The following is a 15,519-nucleotide window of genomic DNA, read 5'->3' as shown; positions in this document are numbered from 1 at the left end:
CTGCTGCGCTCACTCTACACTGAAGCAACCCCACTCGGAGAAGTTTTTTCTCCAGGGAATCCAGAGTAAGGCAGTGGCTGCCTCTCATCATCCCCTTATTCTCCAGTGTTATGTTAAAATGGGTTCAGAAATACTTTTTAAACAGATTGAAACTTGATTGAAGACTTCCTAGAGGATTACAGGGTGGGCATTAGCCCTCTCTCACCCCTTTTCCCAGACTGAGAATTCAGCGGGCATTTTGAGTGTAAGCCAGAGTTCCCCTTTCAAGTGCGGAAAGCCTCCGAGGCGGCTGCTGCTTGCTGACACACTCATGCTGCTGGATTCTGTCTCTCTGTCTCTCTGGGGGGCACAGGCTGCTACAGTGAAGTTTGTGGTGAAGCACGGCAGGCCTGGACAGGGTGAACATGGCCCATGGGCAACTCAACTCTCTCTACTAGCGTGCCCATCACTGAGTTCCCTAGGCTGGGGCTCTTTGTGCCAATTCCATTCAGTCATATCCACAGACACTTTCCTCTGAAGCCCAGTGACCAAGAGGTTCCAAACCTGCCAAACTGTACCTGACTCCTACCACAGGCCAGTAAAATGGACTGTGGTTGTCTTTTTGTTTTGCAATCACATTGTATTTGTGCATTTATTTATTATTTATATTTATATTAATGTAGGTACGAATATAAGAATGGAAATGAATGTCTGTTCAAGTCTACTATTGTATCCTTTAGGAATCCTTAAATATTTTTCTCATATAGGTTTTGGATATATTTTGCTTATTTATGCCTAAATATTTCATTTTATTTTACCATATTTGCCACATAAATGGTTTCATGTTCATTTTATTTTTAATCTGGTATTTGTTTGGATATATTGATTTTTTTTTCAATTTGGCATTTTAAAAACTCATATGTATCCTTTGTCATTTTGTTTTTTCTCCACCTGTTCAAATTCCACTAGTCCCTTGGGACAGCTATCTGGTAAAACAGCTTCCATGAAATACTTTTCCTACTTGGATAATATATTTTCTCATTTCTAACCCACATTAAGCTATTTTGTAAGTTTTTGTGGCCCTCTACCATATTCTCTCATTTTATACTATTTATATATGTTTTAATTAATTTTTCATCTTCTTAAAAGCAGCAATTTATCTCTTATTTATACTTATTTTTCTCTGTCATGTTAAGTTCTTTCCTTCCATGTGGTCAAGAGTGAAATAATAGTTAACTTCTCTTTGTAAATTCGACTTCTTACGATGAAACCAGAAATTTCTTGGGTGGGCACTGTATTTATTTATTTAACAGAAGTTTATTGAGCATCAACTATAGGCCAAGAGCTGTTCTCTTAGGTCACAAAATCTGAAACCTTTTCATGGAAATACATTTTTTCCCTTGAAAGTTGAAATTCATTGACTTGGGTTTAGCCACAGATGAAAGAATGAAATGTTCCTTAAAAAATAGACTATTTAGAAGAACAATTATAATGCATCAAAAACATTAAATTAGAACCCTCATGGGAAATCCCATCTGTTAGTATAATAAAGTCAAGGACAGGGGTTTTATTTTCCCATTGATTTCCATTGTATATATGGAAAATTGTTTAGGTTGATAAAAAATGAAATCCCTTGGGAGACTGAGTTGGGGAAGGGTTTATGATGCTCTATAGCTCTATAGCATTTTCTGTACCAGTATGTTATGCTTTACTCATATCCAGGAGTTATACCAGACATTTATCAGTTGATTTGTTTTGTTTGTTTTTTTATTGAGGTATAGTTGGCATACAATATTAGTTTCAGATGTACAACGTAGTGATTTGACAGTTAACACTGAACTGAGCAACTAAGTGAATATTCTGTCATAAGCTAGTGACTAACGATGCATAGCATAGGCTCAGGCTTTAGTTATTCCTCCTTCTGGGTAACCCAGGAACTTAGTTTCTTTCAGGATACTAGAGAGATGTGTTATGTATAAAGAAAACTGGGGTTTGGTGTCAGGGAACCTGCATTTAAGTCCTGATTAGCAATCAGCAATGTTAATGAACTGCTGCTGCTCTTGTTTTTGTTTTTGACTGTTAATAATGACTAAGGGCATGGCCTTGGGAGTTATGTCTCAAGATTTTAATTCATCTATTAAAAAGAATCCTTACTCATAGATTTTCTGTAAGAATCCTTCAAAAAGTATTAATTAAATGTTTAGAAAAGTTAAATCACTATATAAATTATGTAAAGGAGTGCAGAGAGCATCAAGAGTCAGAAAAAAGAACTAATAAAACTTAACTAAACCCTAGATCAAGAGCCACCCAGTTTTCATAGAAACTACCCGAGGCTAATGCGCCTGCCCTAAGTTAGATAACTAGAAGTGGGCGACAGCCTTGGGATGTAACCCGTGATAAGTCATGAAGACATGCCTGTGTAAACCAGAGATAAAGGGAAGCGGTCAGGCAACTGGCGCGTTCCTGTTTCAACTCCATTGGTTAAAATATAGAATGTTTTAAAATTATTGGTTGTGGAAATGCGCGAGCTTCGGTGCAACGGCTGTAAAAACCCTATATAATCCCTACCTAAATTTGCTTGGGGGTCGGCAGCTCAGACTCGGCCTGCATGTCAGGGGAGGTGCTGTCGGCCCCAGCTAGCTGGCTGAATAAAGACTTTGCTTGGATTTACATCTCCGTGTCCGTGTGGTTTGTTCTCTGGGGAAACCCCGGAGTCCTGGACCCTAACACTTTGGGGGCTCGTCCGGGATCTGAGCGGCTTCCCTGAGAACAAGGGACGGCTGGAGGCAAGGTCTAATTGTGCGGACGGGGCAGTGTAATTTGAGGGTCGCCCCCTCGTGTCTGCATAAATCCATTATAAGGCGGGAGTCGCCATCCCGTGTATGGTCTCGGGTTAGTGACCCCGAGTGAGGAAGTCTGGGTTGGTAGTCCTGGCCCCCAGGTTAGCGACCCTGGGTGAATTCCAGGTAACCAATCCTGGCCCTGGGGTCCGAGTGACTCGGCCTTGGGAAGGCAAGTCTGATCGGCAGGAACCTGGCGCCCGAGGAGGAAAAGATCGAGCTCGTCACTCTGCGGCAGTCCGAGTGGACGCCTTTCGGGAGAATCACGAGAGTTTTTGAGGATCCTGAAAGTGGTGAGTGTGGTGCGCACCAGAGTGAGAGAAGGACCGGTCCGAGCGAGTGGGATCAGATGTGGTGTGTGTGTTTAGTGTTATTGTTGATTGTTTTATTGTGTTTTGGTTTATATTTCTTTTTGCGCTTTTCCTTTTAAGTTTCTCTTACTCTGAGGTTCTCCTGTTCTTTCCATCCCTCCTTTCTGCCAATAAATCATTCCCCTGCAGGCACAGGTCAGGCAATTAAGAGCCATTAGGGTGCCCACCGATAGAAGACTCCCGTGACAGGATAAGAGGGTCACAGCCACAAATCCCAGATAAATTCACGTCCCCCGCAGAAGAAAAACTGTGCAACGACAGGCACCTGTTTACAAGCACATAGACCAGTCATCTTGTTTAAAGTGGCATCTCTATCCCTCGCCTCTGTCTTCCTTGCATTTTCACTATGGGCCAGACTCAGGCTACTCCTAAAGGTCTGATCCTTTCCCATTTTCCGAAGGTCAAGGAACAGACCTTAAATATGGGTCTTAGCATCAAGAAAGGTAAGCTCGACACCCTTTGCTCGGCCGAGTGGCCTTCCTTTGGAGTAGGCTGGCCGATGCAGGGGTCTCTTTCCTTGGACCTTATTGACAAAGTCAAAGCCATTATCTCCTGGCCAGACCCTGAGGGCCACCCTGACCAACTTCCCTATATTCTTGTCTGGGAAAATTTGGCCAAGAATCACCCTTCCTGGCTGAGGCCCTTTTTGGTGGGGAAACCTCACACCGACCCACTAAAGACCTCCGTCCTAGCTGCCCGGGAAGATTTAAAGCCCTCTGATAGCAGAGCCAGAACCCCGAGTACGCTGCCCATTCTCCCGGACAGTTCTCCTCTCTACCCCCCTCTGCCGGTTGAGTGGCCACCCCCGTATGTGGCTCCGAGGGAGGAATGGGGTGAAGCTGCTGAGGGGGTAGAAAACGAGGTTGGGGAGCCCAGCAGGGACCAGGCGGCCGCAGCTTCTCCAGATTCTTCAGCAAGAGAAGACAGGAGGCCAGGGATAGCAGGAGGAATGCAGTTAAGGCCTCGGGGGGCCAGGGAACAAGAAGGGGAGGCTCCCTCCTCCACCTCAGAAGGAGCAGTGCCGGTCCTGCCTGTGCGTGCCATCAGTGCAGGCAGTCCGGACGGAGCTCAACAATATCAGTACTGGCCTTTTTCATCTAGTGACCTCTATAATTGGAGGACTCAGAACCCTCCCTTCTCGGAGGACCCCAAGTGTCTTATAGGTCTGGTGGAGTCCATTATGTTTACCCATTGTCCCACATGGGACAACTGCCAGCAATTGCTCCACACCCTCTTCACAACAGAAGAGCAAGAGCGTATCCTCAACGAGCCTAGGAAAAATGTCCTCAGAGAAAATGGAAGACCCACTACCCTCCAGCCCATCATCGACGAGGTGTTCCCACTTGCGCACCCGAATTGGGACTTCAGGACTGCAGAAGGTAGGGAGTGTCTCCGGGTCTACCACCAGACTCTGATGACTGGTGTCCAGGCGGCCGCCAGGCGGCCCACTAACCTGGCTAAGATAAAAACTTGTTCAGGGGGAAATGGAAAGCCCGGCTGCGTATCTGGAAAGGCTGTTTGATGCTTACAGGCAATATACCCTCATAAACCCAGAAGCAGAGGAACATAGATCAGCTGTAGTCCTTTCATTCATCAACCAGGCAGCCCCCGATATCCGGAGGAAACTCCACAAGCGGGATGACCTGGGGGAAATATCTATTAGAGAAATGCTGCAGCAAGCGGAGAAGGTCTTCAATGCTAGGGAAACTCCAGAAGACAGAGAGGAAAGGCTGAGGAAAGAGAAATGGGTAATGCAGGAGAAAAATAGGAAAGAAGACAGAGAATTTCAGAGGAGGAAGAATAAGAAGCAGAGTGAGTAGATGGCCAGGATATTCCTGGCCGGGGTGAAGGAGAGCCCTAGATCACCTCGAAGAATGGGGCCCCGCCAATTCTGACTAGGACGAGATCAATGTGCCCTGTGTAAGAGATATGGGCATTGGAAGAGGGAGTGCCCCAAAAGGAGGGAACAAGGCGGAGGGAATCCCATTAAGACCCTATACCTAGGAGAGGAGAATTGACAGGGACGGGGCTCGGCACCCCTCCCTGAGTCCTGGGTAACTCTGTGAGTGGAGGGGACTCCCATTGGGTTCATGGTAGATACTAGGGCACAGTATTCAGTTCTGAACCAAGCCCACGGTTCCCTAAACCCAGGACGCACAAGTATAGTCCAAGGAGCGACAGGGTCCAAGAGATGTGCCTGGACTACTAACAGAAAAGTGGACCTAGGAAGGCATCAGGTCACTCACTCATTTCTGGTTGTACCCGAGAGCCCTGCACCATTGCTGGGCAGAGACTTAGTAACCAAGGTCGGGGCGCGCATCCATTTTGAACCCGAGGGGATAAAGATCATGGACAAAGAAGGGCAGCCCTTACAACTGGTACATGTGTTGACTCTATCCCTGGCCGATGAACATTGCCTGTTTCAGGCAGATCAAGAAGAGGGGGGCCAGGGAGAACAGGGAGAAATTGACTTTTGGTTGTAGAGGTTCCCTTCCATATGGGCTGAAACCGGAGGAAGCGGTCTCCCCAAACACCTGCCCCCGGTTGTTGTTCAACTCAAAGCCGCGGCCCTACCCATCCGGGTCCGGCAGTATCCAATACCGGAAGAGGCTAGGAAAGGGATAGCACCCCATATCCACAGACTGTTGGAGACAGGAATCCTTAAACCCTTCTGATCCACATGGAATACGCCCCTGCTTCCAGTAAGGAAGCCTGGCAGTGGGGATTACAGACCGGTGCAGGACTTGTGAAAGGTCAATGAGAGAATAGAAGACATCCACCCTACAGTGCCCAACCCTTACACCCTACTCAGCCACCTGCCACCCTCACATGTGTGGTATACTACTCTGGACCTGAAAGATGCCTTCTTCAGTATTCCACTCTCTGAAGTTAGTCAGCCTTTGTTTGCCTTTGAGTGGCAGGAGCCAGGGGGAGGAAGAAATGGGCAGCTTACCTGGACTAGACTGCCACAGGGCTTCAAGAACTCTCCCACCTTATTCAATGAAGCCCTAAGCCAGGACCTGGAGCCCTTCCACAGGAGCCACCCACGCGCGACACTGCTGCAGTATGTGGATGACCTGTTGCTGGCCACAGAAACCCGTGAGGAGTGCAAAGAAGCCACGGGGAACTGCTGGCTGAACTAGGCAAACTGGGATATCGAGCCAGCGCCAAGAAAGCCCACATCTGTCAGAGGTCAGTGGTCTACCTGGGGTACAAAATATCTAATGGAGCCAGGTGGCTAACGCAGGCCATGAAACAAACTATCCTGACTATCCCCATCCCTTCCTCACCCCGGAGAGTGAGGGAATTTCTTGGCTCAGCCGGTTTTTGCAGGCTCTGGATTCCAGGGTACACAGAAATAGCCTGACCGCTATATGAGGCGACCAAAGAAGGGCCGGGCTGGCAATGGAATCAGGAACAACAAGAGGCTTTTGACAGACTAAAAGAAGCTCTCCTCCGGGCCCCCTCCCTATCTCTGCCAGACCCAGAAAAACCCTTCATCCTGTTTGTAGATGAAAAGAAGGGAGTGGCTAAAGGAGTCCTGGCTCAGCAGCTGGGCCCATGGAAGAGACCTGTGGCCTATTTGTCCAAGTGGCTGGACCCAGTGGCCTCTGGGTGGCCACCTTGTCTGTGTATCCTAGCAGCCATCGCTCTACTAGTAAAAGAGGCAGACAAGCTGACTTTTGGCCAGAACCTGAGGGTAACAACCCCACATACTGTAGAGGGGATCCTCAGGCATCCTCCAGGAAAATGGATGACGAATACAAGACTCACCCACTACCAAGGGCTCCTACTAGATTCTCCATGAATTGTCTTCTCTGACCCGGTGACCCTAAATCTGGCCACCCTTCTGCCAGACCCAGATCTGTCGACCCCCATCCATGACTGTATGGACATCTTTTCCAGAATTATCCAGGTGCGAGCAGACCTGAAAGATACACCGTTACCAAACTGTGAGCTAAACTGGTACACAGATGGGAGCAGCTTTGTGCAGGAAGGGGTCAGGAGAGCAGGGGCAGTGGTAGTAACCCACGAAGGGGAAGTAGTCTGGAGCGCAGCCATGCCCCCTGGCACCTCAGCACAGAAGGCGGAACTTATTGCTCTCGCTGAGGCCCTGGAAAGAGCCGAAGGCAAGCGGGTCAACATCTACACAGATAGCAGCTATGCCTTTGGCACTGTCCACGTCCATGGTGCCATCTACCGAGAAAGAGGGTTCCGTTCCGCGGAAGGAAAGGAACTGAGGAATCTACAAGAAGTCCAAAGACTACTAGCCACTATCGAAAAACCAAAAGCGGTAGCAGTTATACATGTACCGGGCCACCAATCAAAGAAGACACCTGAGGCCATCGGCAACAACCATGCTGATGCGGAAGCTAGGAGGGCGGCCCTCTCGGACTCCCTTGTACTTGCAGCCCTCGAAATACCCATACCTGAACTGCCCACCCTGCCACCCAAACCTGAGTATTCCCCCCAGGATCTTGAGTGGATTAGGAAACAAGTCTCAGGTAAAGTGTTTGAGGAGAGAAATTGGAGTAGGGACCAAGAAGGTAGATTGATCCTGCCAGAAGCATTAGGACAGTACATGCTTGCTAATCTGCATAAGTTCACCCATCTAGGCTGGAAAAAGCTGCTCAGCCTTTTCCAGTCTGCGCAGTTTCTCTTTCCCCACCAGAATGAGGCAGCTCGTCAGATCACGAAAGAATGCAGCAGCTGTGCAATGCTAAGACCAGCCCCAAGAGGGCTGCACCTGGCAGGTACTCGAGAAAGGGGGAGGGCTCCAGGGAGGAATTGGGAAATAGACTTCACCAAAGTAAGACCAGGGAAGTATGGATATAAGTATTTGCTGGTTATGGTGGATACCTTCTCAGGGTGGGTGGAGGCTTTTCCAACCAAGCATGAAACCAGGCAGGTGGTAGCAAAAAAATTAAATGAAGAAATCATCCCCAGATATGGGGTCCCTGAAGCCATAGGTTCCGATAACGGCCTGGCTTTCGTTAGCAAAATCCTGCAGGGATTAGCCCTGGCTTTGGGGGTAGATTGGAAGTTACATTGTGCTTTCAACCCACGAAGCTCTGGGCAGGTAGAGAGAATGAATCGGACCTTGAAGGAGACCCTTTCTAAATTGGTATTGGAGACTGGCAGGGACTGGGTGACCCTCCTTCCCTTAGCCATATTCCACGCTCGGAACTCCCCCTATGTATATGGTTTAACTCCATTTGAGATAATGTATGGGGCCCCTCCACCTATAACTCAGCTAGTGCAGCTTCCCGATGCAGAGGACCCGGCCCCTGACTATCTGAATGTGTTGCAAGCTCTCGCTAAAGTGCAGCAGGAAGTCTGGCCCCTGATTAGAGCATATTACGAGGGCGGGAAAATTCCGAGCCCGGAACATGGCATAGTCCCAGGGGATATGGTATGGGTCAAGAGACACCAAGTGAGGACTCTTGAGCCCAGGTGGAAGGGACCTTATGTTGTATTTTTACCACCCCCACTGCTCTCAAGGTTGATGGTATCGCTCCCTGGGTGCATCACACCCACGTTCGGAAGGTCCTGCCTCATAAAGATCCAGGGGCCCGCAAGGAAGAGTGGAAGGTGCAGCAGCATCCTGCGAATCCCCTAAAACTACACCTAAGCCGAAGATGAAGGGGATCCTGCTGATAAGCACCTTAATATGGACCTTCAAGGGAACCACATCTGTGGAGCTGGGGGCAGGCGTCATCCCCCGGCTCGAAGGCACCAACCCCCCTCAGCCATGGGACCTGACCTGGATGCTGGTTAATGGCGCAACTGGGAGGTCATCAGTACCACAGAACACACTGCGCCACTCGGAACCTGGTGGCCTGACCTGTTTTTCTGCCTTCGACGGATCAACCACGGTTACCGAACCCTTTGGAGGCTGGTGCCCAACGTCCCTCCAAACTTGGCTCACTCCCATGGATTTTATGCTTGCCCAGAAGCAGGTAAAGGAGAGTCATGTGGGTGGGGGCCCTTCTGGTGTGCCAACTGGGACTATGTAACCTCGAATGATGGGGATCAGAGATGGCCAGTTACAAAAAAGGATGCTGTCAATTTTTCTTATGTCAACCAGGGCATCCCTCGTCACATGCCTATGGACAAGGCTTGTGACCGAAGGGACCAGGATTGGGTACGAATTCAATTCACTGAGATGGGCAAAAAGACTGAGGTATTGCGTTGGATAAATGGACTAACATGGGGGATAAAGTACTATAAATATGGGGGACATGGGGAACATGAAGGCTCAACCCTCACCATCAAATTAGCCATGTCAACTCCCAGCAGCGTCTTCCTAGGGCCCAACCCGGCTATACATCCCCAGAAACCTTCAAATTAGAATGAGGGCCTAGGCCAAAGAGATGAGAAAAGGTCAACCGGATGTATGCCTGCACCCTACGACCGGCTCAGCTCCCCGAGGGGCGCCCTGGTGGGCACCAATGGCCACATCCGCTGGCCAGCTGCCGGAACACATGCCCAGGACCCACCTGTAGTCGCAGCCAGGGCCGCAGCCATAATAGCAGGGCAAGTAGCCGTGGCCCCCATAGCCGGGCCCATAGCCCTGCTGGTAACCGTAGCCCTGGTCCCAGTAGCTGCCATAGCCCTGATTCCAGAGCCCACAGGAAGACTGGGTTTGGGTCCCTCCGGGTTAGATAACCCCTTGTGGGAAATGGTGCCGGCAGTAGCAGAGACTCTGAACCACACCACTCCCTCCTTCACCGATCCCTGTTGGCTATGCTACCCAGGTTCACCCCCCTTCTATGAGGCAATCAGGATAAAGGGTTCCTACACTATCAGCAACTCCCATCCCACTTACTGGGATGGGAGACCATGGGGGCTTACGATTGCTCAGGTCTCAGTCGCTGGTATGTGTGTAGGCACAGTCCCGACGGCCCAGGGCCAGTTATGCTTCTCCTATAATAACACCACGTGGGAGCAGGAAAAGTGGATTATACCCTCCTCGGGCTGGTGGCTCTGTTCAAAGACAGGCCTCACCCCGGCCCTATCCACCTCTGCGTTCAATGCTAACAGTGAGTTTTGTGTGCTTGTGGTCATTCTACCTCACCTAATATATCATTCTCATGAATCCCTCCTTTCTTATTGGGAAGAAGTGCTGAGCCCCCACAGAAGAAAGAGGGAGCTTGTTAATGCCCTGACCATTGGGGCCCTCTTCTCCCTAGGGATAGCAGGGGCGGGCACTGGGGTACTGTGCGCCTTAAAAGAGGAGTGCTGTTTCTATGTAGACAAGACAGGTGCAGTCAGGGAGTCCTTGGCCAAGCTAAAAAAAGATCTAGAGAAGCGGTGTAAGGAATATGAAAGCAGCGAAGGCTGGTTTCAGTCTTGGTTCAACCACAAGCCATGGTTTGCTACCCTTCTCTCGGCCATTGCGGGGCCAGTGGTCATCCTGCTGTTGTTGCTTACACTCGGTCCGTGTATAATAAACAGGCTACTTCGGTTTGTACGGGAGAGGCTTGACACCGTCCAACTCCTTGTCCTTCGCCAAAAATATCAGGCCCTAGATGCCGCTGTGGAAGATTCCTCAGTCTGATCAAGAAAAGGGGGGAAATGTAAAGGAGTGCAGAGAGCATCAAGAGTCAGAAAAAAGAACTAATAAAACTTAACTAAACCCTAGAGCAAGAGCCACCCAGTTTTCATAGAAACTACCCGAGGCTAATGCACCTGTCCTAAGTTAGATAACTAGAAGTGGGCGACAGCCTCGGGACGTAACCCTTGATAAGTCACGAAGACATGCCTGTGTAAACCAGAGATAAAGGGAAGCGGTCAGGCAACTGGTGCGTTCCCGTTTCAACTCCATTGGTTAAAACATAGAATGTTTTAAAATTATTGGTTGTGGAAATGTGCGGGCTTCGGTGCAACGGCTGTGAAAACCCTATATAATCCCTACCTAAAGTTGCCTAGGGGTCGGCAGCTCGGACTCGGCCTGCGTGTCAGGGGAGGTGCTGTCGGCCCCAGCTAGCTGACTGAATAAAGACTTTGCTTGGATTTACATCTCCGTGTCCATGTGGTTTGCTCTCTGGGGAAACCCCAGAGTCCTGGACCCTAACAAATTATATAATTGTTATTTAATTATTCCTAAAAGTAATAGATACACTATTGCAACTATTTCTATGACTAAAATAAAATCATTGATTTTTTGTGTGTTTTATTCCAGAAAGGAGTTGTGGTGGCTTCAAAGAGCATAAGAAAATAGAAATAGAGAAATATCAAGGCCAAAGTAAGAAAAGAGGATACAAAGGTTAGGAGAGTGTGGCTTTGTTCCTAGACTAGGACACAGACACATACAGACATCATTTCCATTGCACCCTTCAGTGTTCCTTCAAACAGCCGATGTCTACAGCACTTTAAAACATTGTGTTTTAGATACTTAAACAAGGGCACTTGATTGTGACTGGGGGAACTCTATTGTGCACCCAGACTGAGGAGTCTCATGGCTTTGGTTTGTCCCCCACCCCTGCCCCCCCGGCCTATTGTGCCTCTAGGTGGAGGCACAGTGTTAGATGTCATTCTAAGGAACATAGAACCAAAATCACATTTTCAAGTCTTTAAGAGACAAGCAAAAAAACATGAGGAATAGCTGTCAAAAAATCTGCTAGGGGTTGCACGGTAGGGAGCATATAAACACAACCTTGTGAATATTTACATGAACTAGAGGTTAGTAAAAGAGAACTAGGGATGGGGAGGTGATTCACACTGAGCTCACTTCTTCAAACAGGACATCTTATCACTGTGGTGATGGCCAATTAAAAACGGATGAAATAATAATACCTTGTCTTTAGCACAAGATAGAATCTTTAGGATATATACCTACAGCTCATCAAAGCTCAGCCTTCACTCTCCTGTCTGAAATGAAAACAGTGTGAGGTCTAGGCAGAAGCAAAGACAATAAGGTTGATGGTAAGAGCTACTTTGACAATGAAGTGAGAGCTGATAGATTCCTAGGTGAAGAGAGAGGAAGAGAGTGTTGTGGACTCAGTGTCTCCCCCCCACCCTCTGGCACTCATATGTTGAATTCCTAACCCAAGGGTGGAGGGGTGTCTTTGGGAGATGCTTAGGTCATGAGGGTGCAGCCCTCATGAGTGGGATAAGTGCCTTTATAAGAAGAGGCTCTTAGAAGAGACTGCCTTGCCTCTGTCTTTTGAGGACATATTTTGTTCAACTTCTCCAGTGGGAAGATGGCCGTCTATGAACCAGGAAGCAGGCTCTCACCAGACATGGCATCTGTCAATGCCTTGATCTTGGATTTCCCAGCCTCCAGGCCTATGAGAAACAAACGTTTGCTACGTAAGCTGCCTGCTCTATGGTGCTTTTGCTAGCACAGTCCGAATGGACTAAGACAGGGAAGGAATGAGAAATGAGAGGGAAGGCCAAGGATTTAGGATGGATTAAATGAAGGCAGGTTCATTGTCTTTATTAGAGGTAGGCACATGCCTGGACTGGGACCTTTCATTCTACCTCCCACCTGAGTTTGACATTCTGTAGTTAAGTACCTGGAAGGTGGGCTTTTGGATTATGTATTTCTGATCTCTAAGTAGAAAATCTCCCATAAACCTTAGTGTGAGGTCAGTGATCATCTTGGTATTTAATGTGTCCAAATAATGGATTTGGATGTCGTCTGAAGATTTTTTAACATTAACAGAAGAGAAGAAGAAAAAAAAAGCGAAAGTGGGAAGAAAAGGAAAACATGAGAGCGGTGGTGAGAGCGAGCGTCACCTGATATGCCCGTGTGCTATAGGGCCACGGTTCTTAAACCTGTGTGAGTCAATTTGCCTTTGGGCATCACAGACCTTGCGTTTCTAACAAGCTCCCAGATGATGTTGATGCAGCTGTCTGGTGGAACATGCTTTCATATCCCCTGCTATCAGGCTTCAAATTTAACCTGTTCATAGGACTAAGACAGGTGCTCCTTTGTGGTATAGAATCCAACTTTTTTTGGTTTGTTGATCATGTTGTAATTTTTCCGTTCTCATTTCTGATTCTGCTGATTTGTGTTGATTCTCTTTTTCTCTTAAAAAGTTTGGCTAGAGGCTTATCCATTTTGTTTATTTTCTCAAAGAACCAGCTCTTTGTTTCATTGATTTTTGCTATTGTTTTATTCTTCTCAATTTTGTTTATTTCTTCTCTCATCTTTATTATGTCCCTCCTTCTGCTGACTTTAGGCCTCATTTGTTCTTCTTTTTCCAGTTTCGATAATTGTGATGTTAGACTATTCATTTGGGATTGTTCTTCCTTCTTCAAGTGTGCCTGGATCGCTACATACTTTCCTCTTAAGACTGCTTTCACTGCGTCCCACAGAAGTTGGGGCTTTGTGTTGTTGTTGTCATTTATTTCCATATATTCCTTGGTCTCTATTTTAATTTGCTTGTTGATCCATTGATTATTTAGGAGCATGTTGTTAAGCCTCCATGTGTTTGTGAGCCTTTTTGTTTTCTTTGTAGAATTTATTTCTAGTTTTATACCTTTGTGGTCAGAAAAATTGGTTGGTAGAATTTCAATATTTTGGAATTTACTGAGGCTCTTTTTGTGGGCTAGTATGTGGTCTATTCTGGAGAATGTTCCATGTGCACTTGAGAAGAATGTGTATCCTGTTGCTTTTGGATGTAGAGTTCTGTAGATGTCTATTAGGTCCATCTTTTCTACTGTGTTGTTCAGTGCCTCCGTGTCCTTACTTGTTTTCTGCCTGGTGGATCTATCCTTTGGGGTGAGTGGCATGTTGAAGTCTCCTAAAATGAATGCATTGCATTCTATTTCCCCCTTTAGTTCTGTTGGTATTTGTTTCACATATGCTGGTGCTCCTGTGTTGGGTGCATATATATTTAGAATGGTTATATCCTCTTGTTTGACTGAGCCCTTTATCATTATGTAGTGTCCTTCTTTATCTCTTGTTACTTTCTGTGTTTTGAAGTCTATTTTGTCTGATATTAGTACTGCAACCCCTGCTTTCTTCTACTGTTGTTTGCCTGAAATATGTTTTCCATCCCTTGACTTTTAGTCTGTGCATGTCTTTGGGTTTGAGGTGAGTTTCTTGTAAGCAGCATATAGATGGGTCTTGCTTTTTTATCCATTCTATTACTCTGTGTCTTTTGATTGGTGCATTAAGTCCATTTACATTTAGGGTGACTATTGAAAGATATGTACTTATTGCCATTGCAGGCTTTAAATTTGTGGTTACCAAAGGTTCAAGGTTAGCCTCTTTAGTATCTTACTGCCTAACTTAGCTCGCTTATTGAGCTGTTATATACACTGTCTGGAGATTCTTTTCTTCTCTCCCTTCTTATTCCTCCTCCTCCCTTCTTCATATGTTGGGTGTTTTGTTCTGTGCTCTTTTTAGGAGTGCTCCCATCTAGAGCAGTCCCTGTAAGATGCCCTGTAGAGGTGGTTTGTGGGAAGCAAATTCCCTCAGCTTTTGCTTGTCTGGAAATTGTTTAATCCCTCCATCATATTTAAATGATAATCGTGCTGGATACAGTGTCCTTGGTTCAAGGCCCTTCTGTTTCATTGCCTTAAATATATCATGCCATTCTCTTCTGGCCTGTAAGGTTTCTGTTGAGAAGTCTGATGATAGCCTGATGGGTTTTCCTTTATATGTGACCTTTTTCTCTCTAGCTGCCTTTAACACTCTTTCCTTGTCCTTGATCTTTGCCATTTTAATTATTATGTGTCTTTGTATTGTCCTCCTTTGGTCCTTTCTTTTGGGAGTTCTGTGTATTTCCGTGGTCTGTTCGATTATTTCCTCCCCCAGTTTGGGGAAGTTTTCAGCAATTATTTCTTCAAAGACACTTTCTATCCCTTTTTCTCTCTCTTCTTCTTCTGGAACCCCTATAATACAGATATTGTTCCTTTTGGATTGGTCACACAGTTCTCTTAATATTGTTTCATTCCTGGAGATCCTTTTGTCTCTCTCTATGTCAGCTTCTATGCGTTCCTGTTCTCTGGTTTCTATTCCATCAATGGCCTCTTGTATCTTATCCATTCTGCTTATAAACCCTTCCAGAGTTTGTTTCATTTCTGCGATCTCCTTTCTGGCATCTGTGATCTCCCTCTGGACTTCATCCCATTTCTCTTGCATATTTCTCTGCATCTCCGTCAGCATGCTTATTATTTTTATTTTGAATTCTTTTTCAGGAAGACTGGTTAGGTATGTCTCCTTCTCTGGTGTTGTCTCTGTGATCTTGGTTTGCCTGTGGCTTTGCCTTTTCATGGTGATAGGAATAGTTTGCAGAGCTGGGACGAGTGATGGCTGGAAGAACTTCCCTTCTTGTTGGTTTGTGGCCCTCCTCTCCTGGGAGAACAGCGAC

At 46.9% G+C, this 15,519-nt stretch overlaps 1 protein-coding gene across 1 annotated transcript; it reads left to right on the top strand.

Annotated features, from left to right (window-relative positions):
- Positions 1-7,235: 7,235 nt before the first annotated feature.
- On the top strand, positions 7,236-8,883 carry LOC130679534 (uncharacterized). Its single transcript, XM_057488530.1, has 2 exons — positions 7,236-7,944; positions 8,693-8,883. The coding sequence occupies exons 1-2, from the start codon at positions 7,251-7,253 to the stop codon at positions 8,695-8,697; spliced, it is 699 nt and encodes a 232-aa protein (XP_057344513.1). The 5' UTR covers positions 7,236-7,250; the 3' UTR covers positions 8,698-8,883.
- Positions 8,884-15,519: the final 6,636 nt, after the last annotated feature.

The sequence above is a fragment of the Manis pentadactyla genome, chromosome 11, assembly GCF_030020395.1.
Source record: "Manis pentadactyla isolate mManPen7 chromosome 11, mManPen7.hap1, whole genome shotgun sequence".
Lineage (NCBI taxonomy): Eukaryota > Metazoa > Chordata > Mammalia > Pholidota > Manidae > Manis > Manis pentadactyla.
The sequence above is the reverse complement of the archived record's forward strand: the minus strand, read 5'-3'. Positions and strand labels throughout refer to the sequence as shown.

What these genes read in the sequence shown, in the direction of transcription:
- LOC130679534 (XM_057488530.1), top strand. Translation starts at nt 7,251, where the DNA reads ATGCCCCCTGGCACCTCAGCACAGAAGGCGGAACTTATTGCTCTCGCT.